This window comes from Oncorhynchus mykiss, chromosome 21 (genome assembly GCF_013265735.2).
Source record: "Oncorhynchus mykiss isolate Arlee chromosome 21, USDA_OmykA_1.1, whole genome shotgun sequence".
NCBI classification, from domain to species: Eukaryota; Metazoa; Chordata; class Actinopteri; order Salmoniformes; family Salmonidae; genus Oncorhynchus; species Oncorhynchus mykiss.
This window is the reverse complement of record NC_048585.1, coordinates 33180657-33203685: the sequence shown is the minus strand read 5'-3', so window position 1 is coordinate 33203685 and position 23029 is coordinate 33180657. Positions and strand designations below refer to the sequence as shown.

General features: G+C 41.8%; 1 protein-coding gene across 4 annotated transcripts in view; it reads right to left on the bottom strand.

The window, feature by feature from the left end:
* The window catches only part of LOC110500282 (GRAM domain-containing protein 4), a 72850-nt gene extending 49838 nt beyond the window's left edge, over positions 1-23012 (bottom strand). Inside the window, exons 1-3 of one of the 4 annotated variants that reach the window (XM_021577574.2) lie at positions 22659-23012; positions 18847-19063; positions 2959-3079 (exon numbers count right to left, since the gene is read on the bottom strand). In XM_021577574.2, the coding sequence (XP_021433249.2) occupies positions 2959-3079; positions 18847-19063; positions 22659-22762 (442 nt within the window). In that variant the 5' untranslated portion in view covers positions 22763-23012. Of the gene's footprint in view, positions 1-2958; positions 3080-3332; positions 4134-18846; positions 19064-22658 lie in introns of those variants that run through there. The other 3 variants (XM_021577575.2, XM_021577576.2, XM_021577577.2) reach the window with 3 other exon arrangements.
* Between the last annotated feature and the right edge of the window lie 17 nt (positions 23013-23029).

Genomic DNA, 23029 nt, shown 5'->3' with positions numbered 1-23029 from the left:
TTATTTTGAGTGAGTATCCACATGTCTGTAGTCAGAATTTTACTATTTTGGTTCCATATTCCTAGCATGCAATGACTACTTCAAGCTTGGCAGTCAAACTTGTTGGATGCATATGCAGATTTTTGTGTTTCGGATTATGTTGTGTCAAATAGAAATGAATGGTAAATAATGATTTGTGTCATTTTGGAGTCACTTTTTAATTGTAAATTAGAATATATTTCTGAGTGAGACTGAATGAGCATGAAAGTCAACACAATTGAATTTGCTTCTCCTCAGGCTACGGAGCATCCCAAATCCCTCTTCCATTACTCCCAAGATTCTTTTAAAAAATGAACATGTTTGGAATGTCACAATTTGCTCATCAAATTAGCAAAAAAATAATAAATAATTGTTTAACTTTTGCATGTTATTTCAGTTTGCAAACAAATATTTTTTATAGTAACTTAGATAATAAAACCGCATACAAATATTATGGTCTCTTTTTTGCTTTCTTAAGGCAGGTGTTTCAGTCAAACTCAGTGCATTCTGCGGTGGTGGGACAGCCAGGGAATAGGGTGATTGGCTCAGTGTTCCACCGTGATTGGCTCAGTGTTCTGTTACTCATGGGGACACCAAGTCACCGCAAAATATATGGGGAGAGCTCAAAAATTTGAGCCCCTTGGACGCTACCATAGATTTACATTAGAAGTGCCCATCCAAGAAGGCTCAATGTCATTGGCCACAGATAAAATCACATCTACCATAGCATTGATTGGAGTGATCATGTCAACATCTAACTTTCAAAGTCTTAGTTAGCAGTCATCATGAATCAAGTCGATCTACTGGTAAACCCTTTTCTATCCTTGTCATAATGAAGAGAAATTATAGATAACATATTGGTGCTCATTGGCCATAAACATTACCCAACAAGTTGGAAATCTCAAACTCAACAATGAGTGGTTTGGAAGGAATCAGTGGTTTGTAAAGCAATCACTTGCCTTCTATTCAGTGGAGTGGGTGTATGGTCCAAGTCTGGGTTTATGGTCTCTTTTCCAAGCTTAAAAGGTAATAGACATTCACATGCCAGAAAGGGTTGAATATATTGCCCACGCTGCCAATCCAGCATGACTTCTACCACGTTCAAAAGAACTGGAAACTCGGAAATCTCAGACTTCAGTGAGTTCAAGACAATTGGGAACTCAAGTGCTTCACCCTAACAATTTAGTCCCTTCCCCCCTCATAACTTAGCCTACTGTTCTGAATTGTTGGTGCACATGTAGCCTATAGCCTGTTTTAGAGAAATGTAATCATTGAACATTGTAAGAGCTTTCATTGTCTGCTTATATGCCCCTCTTATTTATCCTACGGTTCCGACTTGGTGTACAGGGAGAATACTGTCACCTCTTTCCCCTGTCGCTGTATATTTCAAGTGCTGAACAAAGTTATATTCACTACGTCCGTCCGAGCTTGCTCATTAAATGTCTTAAATCGAAATTACAGATTGCCTCTTATTTGCTTGTACAAACTATGGCATGAGGGACAACATCTCAATTGTCAGTAGAAACCACATTTGTTTAAGCAAGTCAGCAATATCAGCTATGTTTTTTTTAAAGGCAGTAAAATATTCCAGACAAGGCTCCGCTGACAGCCAGGTGAAGCAGTGGTAAGGATTCACTCCACGGTGCTATAATGTAGGCCCTAACAGTTTGTGGGCACCGTTTGTCACCGCTATAGTGAAATTAATGTAAGTGTTCCGTTGTGGCATGCATTAACAAAAAGATTTACATGCCAAAATTGCCACTGGTAAGGGGCACATCAGCATCAGAAAAAAAATATATATAATAATTGGGGGACAGCATAGCTAACTAACTAGCAGATTTACATAATCAACTTCCCGATGTCAATCATGTCTTTAGGAGGCATTGTCATTAGCTTGCTTACAAAGTCTGATGAGCGAGTGTTGCAAAAAATTACAATTAAAAATTTCACTACAGAGGCAGTTGGTATGTTAAGAATTATGGAAGTTTATTTCTGTGTGCTGTTTTTATTTATTGATTTTTTTTTTAATATTTTTTTTTTTTTTTTTTTACACCTGCTGCCTCCCCCCCCCCCCCCCGACACACTAAATGAGTTATCCAAATACTTGACACCTTCAAAATGTGGGGATAGTGCTTTCATTTCTAAATGATAAAACAGATAGATATGTATGAAAATACCCTAAAATAAAAATGTGATATTCTGTACTATCGCCACATAAAACAAAATGCTGGAGTAGAGAGCTAAAGTAAACATTTTAGCTTCACTGTCCAAATAAATACTAGAGAGTGTATATTAAGCACTGCAACTTTAGCCATAGCTTTAACCATATAGCTTTAGCTTCACTGTAGCACTATAGCTTTGGACATATAGCTTTAGCCTTGGAAATTAGCAATAACCTATAGCTTTAGCCATATAGCCTTAGCAATAGGCTTTAGTCATACAGCTTCAGCAATGCAAGCTCACACTCTCGGATGGAGAGGTACACTGGCAGACCTGTGGATGGAAAAACTGCGCGCATGCACGTACGTCAGCTACACGTGGGGTAGCACACCCACACAAACAGCACAGGCCACTACACCGTAGTGAAGGCTTGGTACAGTGTGTACCCATCCCTGAGTGGGGTTAAATGGGGCAGGGCAGCCACATTGGCCAGAGGCATTAGTGGCTGACCCAGCGCAGAGGTGTGTGTGAAAGAATAAACATGAGTTAGCACAATTGAATGTGCTCCCCCTCAGGCTACGGCGCATCCCAACTCCCTCGTCCATTCCTCTCCGCCACCCATCCCTCCACCATCCTCTTTCCCCGTTAACAGCCAATCCTCCAGCCCCTCCCATTCTCACACTGACTCACCAATTAATGTGCACAAGCAGATAGCTACTACAGCAATGGAGGATGAATAAACAGCTAAAAATGTGTGCTAGAGTTGTTAAGGTTACTTACGTAGGAAGTGCTTCTCCAGTAAGGCAATCTCTAGATGACCCTTCATCTCATTTAGCCGGTCTGACTCGCTCCTCTGGAAGTCTTGAAATGCTGCAGCCATGGTGAGAGCCCCCGAACCCGCCTGCACAGAGGAGATACGCACGTTCATACAGAAGTAATATCAACGCACACAGACTGGAAGAACTGAAAGGCGGCCTCCATGGCAAGAGCCCCAGAACCGGTCAAAGCAAGAACAACAAAGAGAGGCGAAACTGACATTAATACAGGCATGAAAGCAACACACAGGTACACACGCACGCCAAAACATGCATGAGAGCGACTTTCAACAAAACATGCATGAATTAAAAATTGACACACGCATCACACACACACACCATGGCGGAGTAGCTATATCTCCAGTATGATGACTCACAGGCAGTGCGTTTCCCTCCCGTTTGGAAACGCGTTGCAAAGGAGATCCCTACCGACTGTCTGTCCTCTAGTCTAAACACTACACTGATGACTCAACCACTCTCCCTAACTGACTGACTCAGATCTTTAGACCACGTAACCGCATTACTCCATAGATTACCAGACTAATACCAGGTGAGCGAGATGGTGAGAGGGGAAGAGTGGAGGAGCAGATGAAAAGAAGTGTCAAGAGAAAGCAACAGAAATAGGAGTGTTAAAGAAAGCGACAGACTGAAACGAGGGAGGAGAGTGTGGAAGCTACCGTGCTGTGTTGCTATTCTGAGCCACTGCAGGTTTACCAGCCACCAACTGACCAACGCAGGCAGGGTGTCCCTTTAAGAGGCTCCCGCCACAGACAAAGACACACACGGACCAACACATACACTGCAGCAGCTTCTTCTCCCTGCAGCAGTCCTGACTGCAGCGTGTCTTAATCTATTATGCTGCCTGTCAAGTCCACGAGAGACACACACACACACACACACCGCATGAGAAAGCGAGAACAAGGGATGAGTAGAGAGAAAGGAATGAAGGAAAGATGCCCTACTTAGGATGCAGCCAGTGATCAACAAGGGATGAAGAATAAAGGCAGTGAGACAAATGAAAGACTAAACAGACAGCCTTCGCTCTGTAGCTCAAATGTCAGAGAGAGATGGCGAGAAGGAGGATCGAGAGGAGATGGGGGGAGGACAACAATAGAGAGGGATGATGAGAGTGAGGAGAGAAAGAGCGAGCTGGAGAGGGGAGGGGCTAGACTGGGTGGGTCTGAAACAGGAAGAGGATTTGGAAGTAAACACCTAAGTCATGTGACCTGGTCCTGAGGGGCAAAGAAGAAGCAGTGCAGAACTAGCACTGAGGAAGGAGCAGTGTGTGTGTATTTGATTAATTCAACCTTTATTCTTATTTACAATGATGGCCTACCAAAAGGCCTCCTGCGGGTGCTGGGATTAAAAATTTAGGACAAAAAACACACAGCATGATAGAGACACCACAACATTATATAGAGACCAAATACAACACAGCATGGTGTGTGTGTGTTTGTTGGGGATCGTTGCAGCAGAGCCCAGGATCTTAAAGAACTAGGACCCTGCATAGAGAGAGAACCTTTGTTGGGCTAACTCTTTGAATTACTGGGAGAGGCATATTACTGGCATCTTCATTTACAAAACCACTGTTCTGTTCTACTCCCCTCAGTTCTATGCTTCTACGATTGCGAAAGTAGTTTTTCAGACAATGACTAGAAAGTCAGCAGCAACCTCACACATACAGGTGGCACAGAGCTGGTCTCATGACTGTTCCTGGGCAGAAAATATATATAATTATTAGGCTTGGGCCACATACCGTTTATCTGGTTATTTTGAAATATCGACAGTATGACTTTCGATACCGGTTTTGTGGGTACCCATAAACCCCCCCCCCCCTCCTTAGTTATAAGTGCCACTGCTTAAACTTAATATAACTATAAGAAATCTAAGATTACAAATAATTTCCCTAGCTCAGTGCTCTAGCTATCCTTTCATTTGCTAACTAAATGTTAAGATTAATGTATTTGGTGTAACCAAAAAGCTTCATCTTAACATTTAGTTAGCAAATGAAAGGATAGCTAGAGCACTGAGCTAGGGAAATTATTTGTTAATCCCCTCCTGGATCAAGATCCCTGTAGCCTAAATAGGTGTGTGTACATTTTTTTAAATAAATCATACAAGTATTGTTTTGTACAAAAGATTGTGAAAGACCAGGCGTTCTTAATGTTTTGTACACACTTGGCAATCTCTCGCCCAGCTTCATGAGGAATGCTTTTCCAACAGTCTTGAAGGAGTTCCCACATATGCCAAGCACTTGTTGGCTGCTTTTCCTTCACTCTGTGGTCCAACTCATCCCAAACCATCTCAATTGGGTTGAGGTCTGGTGATTCTGGAGGCTAGGTCATCTGATGCAGCACTCCTTCTCTCGTTCTCGGTCAAATAGCTCTTACAGTCTGGAGGTGTGTTGGGTCATTGTCCTGTTGAAAAACAAATGATAGTCGGACTAAGCACAAACCAGATGGGATGGCGTATCGCTGCAGAATGCTGTGGTAGCCATGCTGGTTAAGTGTGCCTTGAATTCTAAATAAAATCAGTGTCAACAGCAAAACACCCCCGTGCTTCATGGAGGGAACCATCTGTTCACCTACTCTGTTTCACAAAGACACGGCGGTTGGAACCAAAATTCTCAAATTTGGACTCATCAGACCAAAGGACAGATTCCCACCAGTCTAACGGCCATTGCTTGTGTTTCTTGGCCCAAGCAAGTTCTTATTGGAGTCCATTTATAGTGGTTTCTTTGCAGCAATTCGACCATGAAGGCCTGATTCACGCAGGCTCTTCTGAACTCTTCTGAGATGTCTGTTAAGTGTTTGGGCTGCAATCGGAGGTGCAATTAACTCTAATTAACTTATCCTCTGCAGCATTGGTAACTCTGGGTCTTCCATTCCTGTGGCGGTCCTCATGAGAGTTTCATCACAGCGCTTGGTTTTAGCGACTGCACTTGAAGCTTTCCAGATTGTTCATTTTAAGACATGAAGGTCAGTCAGACTGTCCTTTCTCTTTGCTTATTTGAGCCGTTCTTGCAATAATATGGACTTGGTCTTTTACCAAATAGGGCTATCTTCTGTATACCACCCTTCCAATTAAGTCAGTTAAGAACAAATTCTTATTTACAATGACAGCCTACCGAGGAACAGTGCCTTGTTCAGGGGCAGAACAGATTTTTACCTTGTTGCTGGATCGAATCCCCGAGCTGACCTTTCGGTTACTTGTCCAATGCTCTAACCACTAAGCTAACTGCCACCCCTTTTAACTAGCAATACCTGTTAACTGAAATGCATTCCAGTTGACTACCTCATGAAGCTGGTTGAGAGAATGCTAAGAGTGTGCAAAGCGGTCATGAAGGCAAAGGGTGGCTACTTTAAATCTAAAATATATTTTGATTTGTTTAACCCTTTTTTGGTTGCTACATGATTCCATACGTATTATTTCATAGTTTTGATGTTCACTATTATTCTACAAAGTAGAAAATAGTCAAAATAAAGAAAAATCCTTGAATGAGTAGGTGTCCAAACTTTTGATTGTATCCATCCATCCACACTTATTCTGTTTAATGGCGCCCCTTAAGAAAAGTTTCAGTAATACAGTACAGAAACGGTATGATAAAACTGGATACCGCCCAACCCTAATAATTATATCTGTGGCAGGAAATTAAATCTTCAATCAAACCACAAGCTGGCTACATAAATGGTACATTTGATGTTTGATTAAAGGGGAAAACAATTAGCCATAAATATCCACGATTAAAATCTAGCTGTGCGTTTCAGCCCAACAGGAGAGCGTTTCCTGATCATGACTCATCGGTGCTGTAGCAGGTGTCGTATCATCAGGGGATTGGCATAAAAATGGTTTTGTCCAATTGAAGACCAATAACAGACACCAACAGCACAGAGGCAGACCACTCACAATCAGACCCTGTGGGACATAATCAGAGAGATAACAGAAAGATATCATCCCTATTAGAGCATTCTAGCAAAGATCAATGACCGATCAACCCACCTGGGCTGCTGTGATGGGAGGGAGTGAGGGAAAAAGGATGGATGTTTTATCGCAGAAAACATTGAGGACACACACACACATATACTTTTTTTTCCAGCTCTAGTGCCCAGTTGGATGTGTGCAAAACAGTCTGTTCATATAGGGAGCAATAAGGGCTCCATTAGCAAGCTGTAGGCTGTACATCTCAGGCGTGGCCTGATGAAGAGCAGAGTAGCTGGACTGGACTGCTATACAGTCTGCCAGACAGACTACTAAAGCCTGTTCGCAGTGATATAATTCCTTCCATCTTAGAAGGTTAAGCAAACAGACAGCGCCTTAGCAAAGGTCTGGAGTTTAAAAAGCAAGTCTTACCTCTGTCTGACAGAAAAGACCGGTGTTTCTACTGCTTCTATTCCTCTTGGTTCGGTTACAGGCCATGCAAATGACTTGCAAAACACTCCTGCTGAGATTTGCTCTACTTAGAAGGGGATTAAAATGGGCAAAACCATAACATTACAGAAGCATGGAATAGATTCATGGATTGATCCGAGATCGAGTCATCAGATGTTACAGTATTCATGCTCAATACAACCAATCCGGACAGTTCCATAGTTAAGCTAAATATGGATTAGAATGCATCTGTGACTTGTACCTTTGCAGAAAGACTTAAAAATCAGGAATGAGGACAGTGGATTGACATGTGGATAATCACTTGCACCTACAATCTGTGTGGTATGAGATATTGAATGAGAGCTAGATAGGCCGTTCTAGAACGGCCTGAATATCTCAGCTGAGGAATTGCCTCCCGTCATGTTATTCGTTTTGGCTTATTCTCCCTTAAGCTACAGACCGGCTGAGACATCTTATTGAGCTGAAAATAAACATTTACTCCACTTCTCATCCATCAATAGCGTTCTCCTGTCATCATCTAACCCACAGAGACAAGACAGAAAGGAGAGACAGAAAAACGGAGGAAAACAACTATTTTTGTATCCTCTGATGCCAGAGGCCATCAGGCATAAGGTGATGTAACGCTAACACCACAGTAACCTGAAGCAGCAGCAGTACTCTAGGCAACTGGGAAGCTGGCGTGGCAATGGTTGGTCATCCAGTATCTCTGGCACTGGTCCTAGTGCAGCCTTAATCACAGAGGGAGGACATTTTGAGTGTGCAGTGGCCAGGGGATTAATACTCGTGACCAGGGCCTCTGTGCCAGTTAACCAGTAAGAGTAGGGGTGTGAAACTCATTTCCCCAGGGGCCGCACTCAGTCTTCACCAAGGTCTGCAGGGCCACACTTCATTTATTATACTTCCTTGCCCTCAAAATTAGCAAAAAATATATTTTTCCATCACTTTTGGAACTTTCAATGCTTTCCCAAAATGTAGTTGTCTAGATTTAGTTTTGATGACTGTTAGCAAGCAGCACAAAGTAAACCAACCACAAATGTAGGTCCATTAAGTCTACACAGTTTTGATGTGGTTTTAGTCATTTCAAAGTCAACAGAAGCTTTCCCCCAGAAAAGCCACCCGCGGACCAGATTGAAAGGGCTAGAGGTCCGGGCCACAGGGGAATGGGAGACTCAATAGTCTAGAGTCCTACTCTCCTTGTTTCACCTTCCTAGTCTGTATATGTATCCAAATGCCCCTGTCGGACTCATCTGCTCTGACAGGCGCAATAAGGGGAGGAACAGGAAGAATACAGCGGAGGGTAAAGTATGTGTATACAAAGCCTTCTGAAAGTATTCAGACCCCTTCCCTTTTTCAGTCAATCTACATACAATACCCCATAACAAAACAAAAACTGTTCATTTAAAAAAATATATATAAATTAGCAAACATTTCTGAAATATTACATTTAAAAAGCCACCTGCGTACTTTGTTGAAGCGCCTTTGGCAGTGATTACGGTCTCAAGTCTTCTTGGGTATGAAGCTACAAGCTTGATACACCTATATTTGGGGAGTTTCTCCCATTCTTCTCTGCAGATCCCCTCAAGCTCTGTTAGGTTGGATGGGGAGCGTTGCAAAGGGTCGGAAACGTTCAGGTTAAATTTCCAGAATTTTCCCAGAAATTTTCCATGGGAAGTTAAGCCTGGGAATTTTGCTTAAATTCATCAAAAAAAGTTAGCTTATAACAGTGAACATTTTTTGCTTATAACAGTGAACCTTTGAGAATCACATGTACATGTGATTCTCAAGATCTTGCATAGTAATGAGATGCTATTGAGCCCAGACTACTACACTGTTTGAGCCAAGGACTACATGCTTTCTGGTAAGTTTTGATTACAATACTGGGTGGGGTGAATATATTTGATTACATACAGTGGGGAGAACAAGTATTTGATAACCTGCAAAATCGGCAGTGTTTCCTACTTACAAAGCATGTAGAGGTCAGTAATTTTTATCATAGGTACACTTCAACTGTGAGAGACAGAATCTAAAACAAAAATCCAGAAAATCACATTGTATGATTAAGTAATTCATTTGCATTTTATTGCATGACATAAGTATTTGATACATCAGAAAAGCAGAGCTTAATAATTGGTACAGAAACATTTGTTTGCAATTACAGAGATCATACGTTTCCTGTAGTTCTTGACCAGGTTTGCACACAATTGCAGCAGGGATTTTGGCCCACTCCTCCATACAGACCTTCTCCAGATCCTTCAGGTTTCGGGGCTGTCGCTGGGCAATACAGACTTTCAGCTCCCTCCAAATATTTTCTATTGGTTTCAGGCCACTCCAGGACCTTGAGATGCTTCTTACGGAGTCACTCCTTAGTTGCCCTGGCTGTGTGTTTCGGTTCGTTGACATGCTGGAAGACCCAGCCACGACCCATCTTCAATGCTCTTACTAAGGGAAGGAGGTTGTTTGCCAAGATCTCGCGATACATGGCCCCATCCATCCTCCCCTCAATACGGTGCAGTCGTCCTGTCCCCTTTGCAGAAAAGCATCCCCAAAGAATGTTTCCACCTCCATGCTTCACGGTTGGGATGGTGTTCTTGTGGTTGTACTCATCCTTCTTCTTCCTCCAAACACGGCGAGTGGAGTTTAGACCAAAAAGCTATATTTTTGTCTCATCAGACCACATGACCTTCCTCCTCTGGATCATCCAGATGGTCATTGGTAAACTTCAGATGGGCCTGGACATGCGCTGGCTTGGGCAGGGGGACCTTGCGTGCACTGCAGGATTTAATCCATGACGGCGTAGTGTGTTACTAATGGTTTTCTTTGAGACTGTGGTCCCAGCTCTCTTCAGGTCATTGACCAGGTCCTGCCGTGTACTTCTGGGCTGATCCCTCACCTTCCTCATGATCATTGATTCCCCACGAGGTGAGATCTTGCATGGAGCCCCAGACCGAGGGTGATTGACCGTCATCTTGAACTTATTCCATTTTCGAATAATTGTGCAAACAGTTGTTGCCTTCTCACCAAGCTGCTTGCCTATTGTCCTGTAGCCCATCCCAGCCTTGTAAGGACATCAGGGATAAAATTGTAGACCTGCACACAGCTCTCTGGTCTTGGCCATTGTGGAGAGGTTGGAGTCTGTTTGAGTGTGTGGACAGGTGTCTTTTATACAGGTAACGAGTTTAAACAGGTGCAGTTAATACAGGTAATGAGTGGGGAACAGGAGGGCTTCTTAAAGAAAAACTAACAGGTCTGTGAGAGCCGGAATTCTTACTGGTTGGTAGGTGATCAAATACTTATGTGATGCAATAAAATGCTAATTAATTACTTAAAAATCATACAATGTGATTTTCTGGATTTTTGTTTTAGATTCAGTCTCTCACAGTTGAAGTGTACCTATGATATAAATTACAGACCTCTACATGCTTTGTAAGTGGGAAAACCTGCAAAATCGGCAGTGTATCAAATACTTCTTCTCCCCACTGTACATGATTTTTTGTTAACTAGTAAATAGTAGCCTACAGCAAGTGTTACATGCCATGCCCTTCTCCCCCGATTGCTTAGTTTGGACAGGCTGCCGGCTCTAGGAAGAGTCTTGGTGGTTCCAAACTCCTTCCATTTAATGGAGGCCACTGTGATCTTGGGGAAGTTCAACGTTGCAGACATTTTTTTGGTACCCTTCCCCAGATCTGTGCCGACACAATCCTGTCTCGGGGCTCTACGGACAATTCCTTCGACCTCATGGCTTGGTTTTTGCTGACATGCACTGTCAACTTTGGGACCTAATATAGACAGGTGTGTGCGCCTTACCAAATCATGTGCGATCATTTGAATGCACCAGAGCTCAATTTCAAGTCTCATAGCTATGGGTCTGAATACTTAGGTAAATAAGGTATCTTATTTTTCTACATTTGAAAAACATTTTCCGCTTTGTCATTATGGAGTATTGTGTGTTGATTGCTGAGGATTTGTATTTATTTAATCCATTTTAGAATTAGGCTGTAAAGTACTAAAATGTGGAAAAAGTCAAGGGGTCTGAATACTTTCCGACGGCACTTTATATGAAGTGAGAGGACTGTGTACGCAACGACTGACTGTCTTTTCCTGAGGCCTCCTCCAGTCAGTGGCATAGAAACACACAGGGCGGGCAGCTTGCGACATCCACACACACAAAATGTACACACACACAGTCAAAATGTGTACACTAAAGTCCTAACTCTGCAAAGGCCTCAGTTTATATTAGAAAATCAGCAGATGAGCACAGGAAACTGACCTCTGAGGAAATTAGACAATCAAGTGACCAATCTATTGTTTCAATATGGGGGAAAACACTGACTGGCTGATGGTACATGAAGCATGAAAAAGTCAAGATGACAGTGCAGTTTAAAATATCCTGTTGAGAAAGTCCAAACACTGAGATCATCAGCAGTAATGATATATTAAATTGGCAAGCAGGGGACGATAAATTCAGAGTAACCATGGTGGCTGAAAGCCTATAAGAGGTCGTGTGTGTGTGTACTCTGTATCCCTCCCTCCATCCAACCCTCCCTCTGAGGAATGAGTAGAGTAAACAGGAAGAATGCCTATCAAACCACCCTGTGCTTCCTTTTCTCTTTCCCTCCCACTCTTGCTGAAGTACGTTCTCCATTAAGTCTCCCTGAGGGATAAGTAATCAACTTCACTGGAACCTGTCTCTCACACACACACACACACACGTCTGTAGCAACATTAAAACAGTCTCTTTGCTTTCCCCAGGAGGTGCTGGAGATGTTAAGCTAAGATCAAACTTCGGTCTGCAAAGTAGGCTAGATGTGTGGAAAAACACGTCTGCCAGTAGGAGCTTTTCGGGGAAACATCAAACGGAGGACAAGCGGAACATTTCAGTGGAAAAAAAAATAGAAAATGTTCTGTAGGCTACAGTCAGATGGAATGATTTTGTGCCCGATTTACACTACCGTTCAAAAGTTTGGGGTGACTTAGAAATGTCCTTTGTTTTTTAAAGAAAAGCTATTTTTTAATTCATTAAAAATAACATAAAATTGATCAGAAATACAGTGTAGACATTGTTAATGTTGTAAATGACTATTGTAGCTGGAAACGGCAAATATTTTGATGGAATATCTACATAGGCGTAGAGGCCCATTATCAGCAACCATCACTCCTGTGTTCCAATGGCACGTTGTGTTAGCTAATCCAAGTTTATCATTTTAAAAAGGCTAATTGATAATTAGAAAACCCTTTTGCAATTATGTTAGCACAGCTGAAAACTGTTGTACTGCTTAAAGAAGCAATAAAAAAATAAAAAAACGGGCCTTCTTTAGACTAGTTGAGTATCTGGAGCATCAGCATTAGTGGGTTCGATTACAGGCTCAAAATGGCCAGAAACAAAGGCCTTTCTTCTGAAAAACATCAGTCTATTCTTGTTCTGAGAAATTAAGGCTATTCCATACGAGAAATTGCCAAGAAACTGAAGATCTTGTACAACGCTGTGTACGACTCCCTTCACAGAACAGTGCAAACTGGCTATAACCAGAATAGAAAAAGGAGTGGGAGGCCCCGGTGCACAACTGAGCAAGAGAACAAGTACATGAGTGTCTAGTTTGAGAAACAGACGCCTCACACGTCCTCAACTGGCAGCTTCATTAAATAGTACCCGCAAAACACCAGTCTCAACGTCAGCAGTGAAGAGGCGACCCCGGGATGCTGGGCTTCTAGGCAGAGTTCCTGTCCAGTGTGTGTACTTTAGCCCATCTTAATCCTTTTCTTTTTATTGGCCCGTCAGATATGGCTCTTTAAACTCTTAAAACAGGTTTAGACATTTTTGAAAGTCTATAAAAAAAAAATAGAAACACACTACCAGTCAGAATTTTTTGAAAACCCTTTATTTTTACTATTTTCTACATTGTAGAATAGTAGGGAAGACATCAAAACTATGAAATACCACACATGGAAACATGTAGTAACCAAAAAAAAGTGTTTAAAATCAAAATATATCTTATATTTGAGATGCTTCAAAAGCCACCCTTTGCCTTGATAACAGCTTTGCACCCTCTTGGCATTCTCTCAACCAGCTTCATGAGGTAGTCACCTGGAATGAATTTCCATTAATAGGTGTGCCTTCTTAAAAGTTAATTTGTGGAAAAAAAAATTCTTAATGCATTTAAGCCAATCAGTTGTGTTGTGACAAGTTAGGGTGGTATACAGAAGATAGCCCTATTTGGTAAAAAAAAACAAGTCCATATTATGGCAAGAATAGATCAAATAAGCAAAGAGAAAAGACAGTCCATCATTACTTTAAGACATGAAGTTCAGTCAAACTGGAAAATGTCAAGAACTTTGAAAGGTTCTTCAAGTGCAGTCGCAAAAACCATCAAGCACTATGACAAAACTGGCTCTCATGAGGACCGCCACAGAAAAAAGACCCAGAGTTACCTTTGCTGCAGAGGTTAAGTTAGAGTTGCCAGCCTCAGAAATTGCAGCCCAAATAAATGCTGCAGAGTTCAAGTAACAGACATCTCAACATCCACTGTTCAGAGGAGACTGCGAGTCAGGCCTTCATGGTTGATTGCTGCAAAGAAACCACTACTAAACAGACACCAATAAGACAAAAACTTGCTTGAGCCAAGAAACACGAGCAATGGACATTAGACTGGTGGAAATTTGTCCAAATTGGAGATTTTTGATTCCAACCGCAGTGTCTTTGTGAAACGCTGTGTGGGTGAACGGATGATCTCCACATGTATATTTCCCACCGTAAAGCATGGAGCAGGTGGTGTTATGGTGTGGGGGTTCTTTGCTGGTGACACGGTCTTGAATTTATTTAGAATTCAAGGCACACCAGCATGGCTATCACAGAATTCTGCAGCAATTCTCCATCCAATGGATTGTGCTTATTGGGACTATCATTTGTTTTTCAACAGGACAATGACCCAACACACCTGCAGGCTGTGTAAGGGCTATTTGACCAAGAAGGAGAGTGATTGAGCGCTGCATCAGATGACCTGGCCTCCACAATCACGCGACCTCAACCCAATTGAGAGGAGTTGGACTGCAGAGTGAAGGAAAAGAAGCCAACAAGTGCTCAGCATATGTGGGAACTCCTTCAAGAGTGTTGGATAAGCATTCCAGGTGAATCTGGTTGAGAGAATGCCAACAGTGTGCAAAGCTGTCATCAAGGCAAAGGGTGGCTATTTAAACAAATCAAAATATATTGGAGATCCTTCAACACTTTTGGTTACTACATGAATCCATAAGTGTTATTTCATAGTTGAGGTCCTCACTTTTATTCTACAATGTAGAAAATAGAAATAAAACTCTTGAATAAGTCGGTGTTCTAAAAATTGATTGTTAGTGTACCTTATTTACATAAGTATTTAGACCATTTGGTATGAGACTCAAAATTGAGCTTAATTGCATCCTGTTCCCATTGATCATCCTTGAGATGTTTCTACAACTTGATTGGAGTCCACCTGTGGTAAATTCAACTGATTGGACATGATTTGGAAAGGCACACACACCTGTTTAAACACCCCAGTTGACAGTGAATGTCAGAGCAAAAACCAAGCCATGAGGTCGAAGCAATTGTTCGTAGAGCTCCAAGACATGATTGTGTCGAGGCACAGATGTGGGGAAGGGTACCAAAACATTTCTGCAGCATTGAAAGTCCAAGAACACAGTGGCCTCCATCATTCTTAAATTGAATAAGTGTAACCCCAAAGACTCTTTCCTAGATCTGGCCGCCGGGCCAAACTGAGAAATCGGGGGAGAAGGCCCTTGGTCAGGGAGGAGACCAAGAACCCGATGGTCACTTTGACAGAGCTCCTCTGTTGAGATGGGGAGAACCTTCCAGAAGGACAACCATCTCTGCAGTACTACACCAATCAGGCCTTTATGGTAGAGTGGCCAGATTGAAGCCACTCCTCAGTAAAAAGGCACAAGAGAAACAAGATTCTCTGGTCTGATGAAACCAAGATTGAACTCTTTGGCCTGAATGCCAAGTGTCACGTTTGGAGGAAACCTGGAACCATCCCTACAGTGAAGCATGGTGGTGGCAGCTTCATGATGTGGGGATGTTTTTCAGCAGCAGGAACTGGGAGACTAATCAGGATCGAGGGAAAGCTGAACGGAGCAAAGTACAGAGAGATCCTTGATGAAAAGCACTCTGGAGCAGGTTAGGACCTCAGACTGGGGTGAAAGTTCATCTTCCAACAGGACAACGACTCTAAGCCAAGACAACACAGGCATGGTTTCGGGACAAGTCTCTGAATGTCCTTGAGTGTCCCAGCCAGAGCCCAGACTTGAACCCGATCTACATCTCTGGAGAGTCCTGAAAATAGCTGTGCAGCGACACTCCACATCCAATATGACAGGGCCTGAGAGGATCTGCAGAGAGGAATGGAAGAAATTCCCCAAATACAGGTGTGCCATGCTTGTAACATCATACACAAGAAGACTAGAGGCTGTAATCTCTGCCAAAGATGCTTCAACAAAGCACTGATTAAAGGGTTTGAATATTTAGTGGTTGCTCCACTAAAAGTTATGTGATTATGCTGCGGTACTTAGAGGTAATTCGTGGTTCAGTACAGTACCCTGTGTCACCACTTCATTGCTCCAGACCACCACAAGGGTGAGCTAGAGCACCGATTATGCTTTTGGGACCTACTGAGTCTAACTGACAATGAACGTGCAACATAAACCTAAATAGAAACTGAGTTGTGCACACCTTCAGTAATATTTACTAAAACTGTTGTTACACTAAGGTTTAAATTATTTTACTCTTACTGTAGTAGTGTAGCGCACTCCCGAATGGTCACGTTGTACAGCGACAGTGGCACAACGGTCTAAGACACTGTATAGCAGTGCCAGCTGTGTTACAGATGCTGGTTGAATACCCATGCCGGCCTCTACTGGGAGGCCCATGAGATGACAGAAATAAATAACAAAACTGGCTTTATTTACAAATTAGTAACAATGTCTCACTCCATGTTCAAGAATGGCCTTTTTCCTCAGGCATTTTACTTTATTTGAATTTTTTTTAAAATAATAATCACTTTGTTTAATTTAGAATTATATAAAAAGCCCTCTGGATATTCTCAGATATTATTAACCCTATTAGCAGGACAATATATATTGGTCATGGCTCCCGAGTGGCGCACAATGGGATTTCCTTGCAGTTCTACAGGTGTATCCACTGAAAGCGCGCGAGGTTCAAGGCACGAGGGCAGGGGGCACGGGATGGGCCGCAGAGCTGCGCACAGAAGGGGCATTGCACTAATGATGGCCCCAACTAGGGAAACGTTCCTGCTGTTCTTAGTGCCAGTCTGCACGTTCAAACTAAGACAACATAACTAATAATGGCATTTTTATGCTTTCGTTGATAAAAACTTTCAAAATGCCAATGTTTACTTAGTTAAGGATCCATAACTAATTACTATGGGAATAAATATCACTGAATTACAGAAATATTGGAACAAAGTTTTCTAATGAAGGTAAACAAATTGTTGCTTACTGGAAAATACTATTTCCAACACACATGGTCATGTTGTACAGCGCCATTATGGCTATTAGCAGGTAGCTGGACAATAGACTTGCCTAGAAGGGGGGTGGCGGGAGAATTATATTGTCAAATTAGTTAGGTTGGCTGTATCATAACCGGCCCATGATTGGTTGCAATTTCAGTTTAATCCACCAGAAAAGACTAAACAAATAATACATCAAAAGGTATTATGTATCACATCCGACTTTGGAGTCCAATAGGACGGTGCACAATTGGTCCAATGTGTTTCCAATGTGTTTCTCTCCTCTTAAAACAGAAATGTTTTGGTCAATACTAATATTATTTTGGTCTATATTCACTTTACAATCACTGACTTTCGTTTATTTATTTATTTAATAAATAACCTCAAATATTTTTAGATATCAAGTTGATGGCACAGTCATGTAGCAGCACCTACATAAAGCTGAGTGACTAACTCATTCATGGCTTTGGATCAAAATAAATAAGTACCAACATTCTTTCTGATAGTCTTTAATAAAGAAATGCTTTGGTTATCCTGACCTGGACACCATGTACAGTATTATAATAGCCCGTTATGGTCTATTAGCAGGATAATATACCTTTACCAACACCTCTCTGTATTTTGATACTTTGTGGATGGGGCCTCCCCAGTGACGCAGCGGTCTAAGTCACCACATCGCAATGTAAAATGAGTTGCTACAGATGGGGCTCCCGGTGGCTACCGTGCCGGCCGCCACCGGGAGCCCCATGAGGCGGCTTTTGGTTTTAATTTAGAATCATCCAATCCTCTATGTAATTATTGGCAGAGAGTCGCGTCATATTTTTCGATATACTGTAGGCGACATGTCTCATGTCGCCTACTAGTGTTGAGTAATGTGCTGTTAAAAAAGAGCATATTGAAGTTAGAAGCAATAGGATTTGAAGCAGTAGCCTACAACTATTTTAGCACCGTTTCGCGTTCCTGTGAGACAATCATGGGGACTAGCATTAATGGTACCAGTGGTTGCCACTTAAATAACGTGCCATAGAATTCTGCGGCACCACGCAAGCTGTGCTGCAATATGCTGCAACTTTTAAAGGACGAACCACTATGTAAATGTCATATTTATTTTTTTTTTAATTAGCAAACATTACTACAAACCTGTTTATGCTTTGTCATTGAGGATTTGTGTGTTGATTGAGGGAATAAACAGTTCAATCAATTTTAGAACAAGGCTGTAACAAAATGTGGAAGAAGTCAAGGGGTCTGAATACTTTTCAAATGCACTGTAGTCTGTGTCCAGATTTCAGTTTACATTTAACCCATCTGAACAGTAGGCTACCGTTCCTTTGACGTGCCATAGGCCTATTTGAAGTCCTTTTGTATAGCGCCTCACAGATCATCACACAACATCCACTATTACCACGTCATCAAATGTTTTACCAAACATTACATTTCTGGCCCTCACTTCTTTATTTTTAACTCTCCATTTTGCAGCTTTTCTCTTGAATAATGTTTTTTTTTTTTTTAAACAGACATTGTTCTTTTTGCCTCAGTGGATTGAAGATAATTTTTTCTGACCATTCCCAAGAGCTTGGCAATTGGTGTGTAGGCTGTCACGCGTAAAGCCTAAGATTTAGGGCCTACACACTAATTCCATAGCGTAAACATTATGTAGAAAAAAAAACTCAAATGTAGCCTATAGATCTAAATTGCTCAAGAATTATACAATTTATTTTGTATGGTTTTCTGTTGATGCAACCTGACTGCCACCCACCCGCCCTTCATCCACACAATATTTCAAGACCTGTTAGGAAACACTGACGTAGAGTTTTTCCAGACCACCTGATACGGCCTATAACTATGACCCAGAGTTTTTCCTGGTCGGGTCCCGTTGAAAGGAAAAACTGCTGTCCCTGCTCATGGTCTCTCATTTGAGTCAAAGAACACAGCTAAGTAGAATGAATACTTACAGGGTCTCCTAATTCCTCCGTGTCTTGTGTCTTGAGTGAAGGCTTCGTCCTCAGCAGGATGTCATCGCTACATTCATTGTCGGATCCATTGGGGGACTCTGCTAGATCCAGGAAGTCGTCTCGCTTCTGACCTCTGAACCTGATTTTGTCCAGCCGCTTTAGCATGTTCAACACCCCTCTCGTCGGCGGCTTTACCTTAGCATGGTGTACAGCATTTCTGAAAAGACAAAACAGAGAAGGGTCAAAGGTTCCCCTTTGAAACACAGTGAAAATGAAAGGGACAAATTTCTTTGCATTAGAAGTTGCTTTTGTAAATAAGTACCTAAACACTACAGAACACAGATGCACAAGTTAAGACAATTGTTGAGTGTGGCCAATACAAGCCTTTTTTTAAATAAGATGCATAAATAGACACCATACAGACAAACTAAAATATAGGCCAGCTAGGAGCCACAGTATCCTAATAATGTAGCAGATCACTCCATTTAAGATGTCATCTCTGCCCCAGTATCCAGTTAAAGACTATCACCTTTCATAATTGTGTTTGTCATCTCTGTCTATGACTCAGACAGCCTAATGACAGAGACTGTGTCCCAAATGGTGCCCTATTCCCTATATAGTGCACTTTTGACCAGAGCTCTATAGGTCCTGCTCAAAAGTAGTGAGCTATGAAGGGAATAGGGTGCCATTTGGAACATATAGATCTAGCGGTAGATCCATCGAAGGCTCAGTGTTTGAGTCATCCGCCATCATCCAGGGCCTCTTACTGCTTAGGAAATTATCACAACGAGGCGTGGAGCGAGATGGAGACAAGAGGCGATCACCCTCTCACTTCAAACACTGTCACCAAAAATATATATGACTTAACGACTTGATTCATGTGAATCCTTTTGACCTAGATCTACACTCCCCTGCGTATTTATTTAGGCATTGAAGCTAAAACGTTTAATTTGGCTCTATAGCCTACTCCAGTATTTTGAATTTGAGATCAAATGTTTTATGAGGCAACAGCACAGAATGTCACATTTTATTTGAGGGTATTTTCATACATAGCTGTTCTACCATTTAGAAATAAAAGTACTTTATGCATCTAGTCCCCCCATTTGAAAGGGCCATAATATCAAAACATGCTAATCTCTCACCATTACCAATAACAGGATAAGTTAGCATTTTAATGCCTCCAACTTTCTCACTCTGTATCTAATCCCCCCCATTTTGAAGGTATCATACATATTTGGTGGACTACATTTTGTCAAAAGTTTAGAATCTTGTCCCATATTCCTAGCTAATGATGCTCAAGGTAGAAGTTACCCCTAACCACAGATCTAGATTCAGATTACCCCTGCCCCAATCCTAACCATGACCATTTAGGAGGTTGATTAACCTCTGACATTAGATCAGTCCTTAGGTAACATTCTCTATGTTAATGCACCCATAGCCCAGAGCTCACCACCATCAGCTTAGCTTAGTGAAGCATCTAGACAGTTGCAGGAGCAAGGTGAGGTGAGAGGGTACCATAGGGTAAAGCTGTAATGTTGTTCAGAGAAGAGTGAGTTTTTCTCAATGGGATATACCTAGAGAGCTCTTAAGTACTGCTTAATCATACACACAGTCAAACATATACAAGGTTAGACTACACAGACTCAAGACACTCACCCAAACCTCAAATATTCAGGCGAATTGACACTGTACTCTTGACACAGTAGACTGCACATCAGTCTATACGCCTATGAGAGCCATTGCAATGGCAGCCATGAGTGCTGTCGTGTCTCACTTCAATGAGATTACCACCTCTGATGTGAATCTTCTGAATAAAAGAGAAGGGGCCACAGAGACTTGACTATGCTCCCCTCAGTGCCTAGTGTGTGTTTGATTGAGCACTTTGAGATTAAGAAAACCGCATTCTAGGAACTGGATAGTCAATGGCATCGTTTAGTAGTGATGGAAGGCCCCACACTTGCATAGAAAATAGGACATTGTTGAATTAAACAAAGACATTAATCAGACATTGTTAGGTTTAGGGTGAGAGATAAATGAACAGATCTTTCTGAGCATAATACAAACTAAAAACTCCCACCCGGAACCCCCTCCTGAGACCCCCATTGGCAAGTGCTTTACACCTCTCACACCCACCTGTAGGCATCACATTTATTTTAGGCACAGTCACCTCACAGGTTTTGTTTCACATGAAATACACCAAACCCCCTGTCAATGTCATTCCTGGTTACAGACCCATTGAACCTGTAGTCGACATGCGATTGTTCATTCAGAGACTGAATTCTGAATGAATGTCAACGTTAGGCTAAATGTTTTAGAGTGTTTGGTCATTTTTATTAAAAATTCAGTTAAATAGGAACAAAAACAACCTGATTTCAACAACTATTATTATTTAGAAAATATGAAATAATATTGATATATTTTATCTGAGGACACCAGAAAGCTATTGGACTTTTGTCTGAATGGCCAAATCTGATATTTTTTTTACCCTTGTGGTTTTTAGACTGTTATTTGGCATTTCTTGTTGCTTACTACCTACTATCACAGTGACAATAACATGTGGTAGCCAATTAGCTTGTTAATGGTTTCCAAACAAATTCATGAATGTGATAACAAGCTAGATAGCTGTATAGTTTTCTAACTAAGTTGACTGCCTCGACTAGCCAAAATTGACAATTGACTTGTTTTGAAAGTTGGATGATCTTATCCTTTGAGGCTTTAAACGCGTTCTTACTGGGAAATATCCATGGCAGGCATTGTTGTCACCTTAGCGCACCACAGAACTTCTGAACATTAACACGCATCGCTTGGAAGGACCTTATCTTTCATATCAGGAAAAAAAAAAGATTTAAAGAAACAATGTTAAATTGAGACACCTTTTTTTAATAGGGTTGGGGTTAGTGTTCCCACATGGCCATATCTCCATGTTAGTGTGTGCTTACAGAAGACATGGACCACCTGTGCTAAGTAGCTATCTAGCATGCCCCCGAACACCTGTGTGTAACAGAAGGCCGCCAGAAAATGTCTGCAACTGGGATAAATCAAAGCCTTGTACACAATGAAGGCCTTAATGCCCATTTCAGTTTTGTTTTTCAAATCAGTTTTGTAACACTGACTGTCCATAGACAAGTGACCTAATTGGATTTGTGTGTGTTCAGACAGCAGTCATTTGCTGACATGGTTGTCATAATAATGACACGCGTGTGTACAGTGGTGTAGGCTGATTGGTGTTGGTGCTCAGGCTTCCGATCACTCAGAAAGAGCTTCGGGGTTCTTTTAACAAACCTTCCCCTTACAGAAGACGCCTTCGTCCAATTACTTGTGTGACGTAATGGAACAGAGTTATGATCAAAGGCTAAAGGCACTGTGAGCGGTCATAGCTTCGCAGCAAACACAAATAAAACGGCTTATAAAATGAGCCTAACACAGGGTGATAATTGACGGAGTACGAAGGACCAAGAATGTATGGCTTCACTGTACCCGCGACGATTTGTAACAATCCGCGTGAGCAACAGTAGGTGTTGGCCCGTGGTGACAACGTGACAAGTCCGTTATGTTCGTCTTCGCTTCATTATTGAAACTATGGCGATGCAACATTTCATTTGTAATACTTTAATTTACTTGTAGTTCCCATTTCTCAATTAAAATTGTAATCTTCGTAGATGACAGACTATGCACAGTAGCCCTTGCGCTCTATTAAATACATTAATTACCCAACTAAAAGCCAGACGTTTACATAAACATCACACGCAAAGACTTGAGCTAGGCTACTTTACATGATATTATTTATATTAAAAAAATACGTTTTTTCTTACCCAGCCCGTAAATCGTAGCAAAGTTTCATTAACACAGAGAATTGCCTTTGAATGTATCCAGTAGCGTCCACCTGCTCAGATCCGCCAAGCCACAAGCTGTTCATTGAGCCTCAGCCCCGCCATCGCAATCCGCTCTTTTGTAAACCAAAGAAACGAGTTTACATCCCGCTGCAGCCTTGATTAGTTTTGCAGGAATGCCAGTTCCCCCCCGATAGATAATAGTATAGGCGATCTCCGTCAGTACCGTTTGAAACCAGTCACTCTCTCTCTTAATTCCATAGCTCTCGCAAGCCAGATCAGGGAATTCCGTCAATGTCAGCAGACTTCCTTTCTTAAAGGGGCCGTTTATGGAGTTTCAAAGTGATCAACAA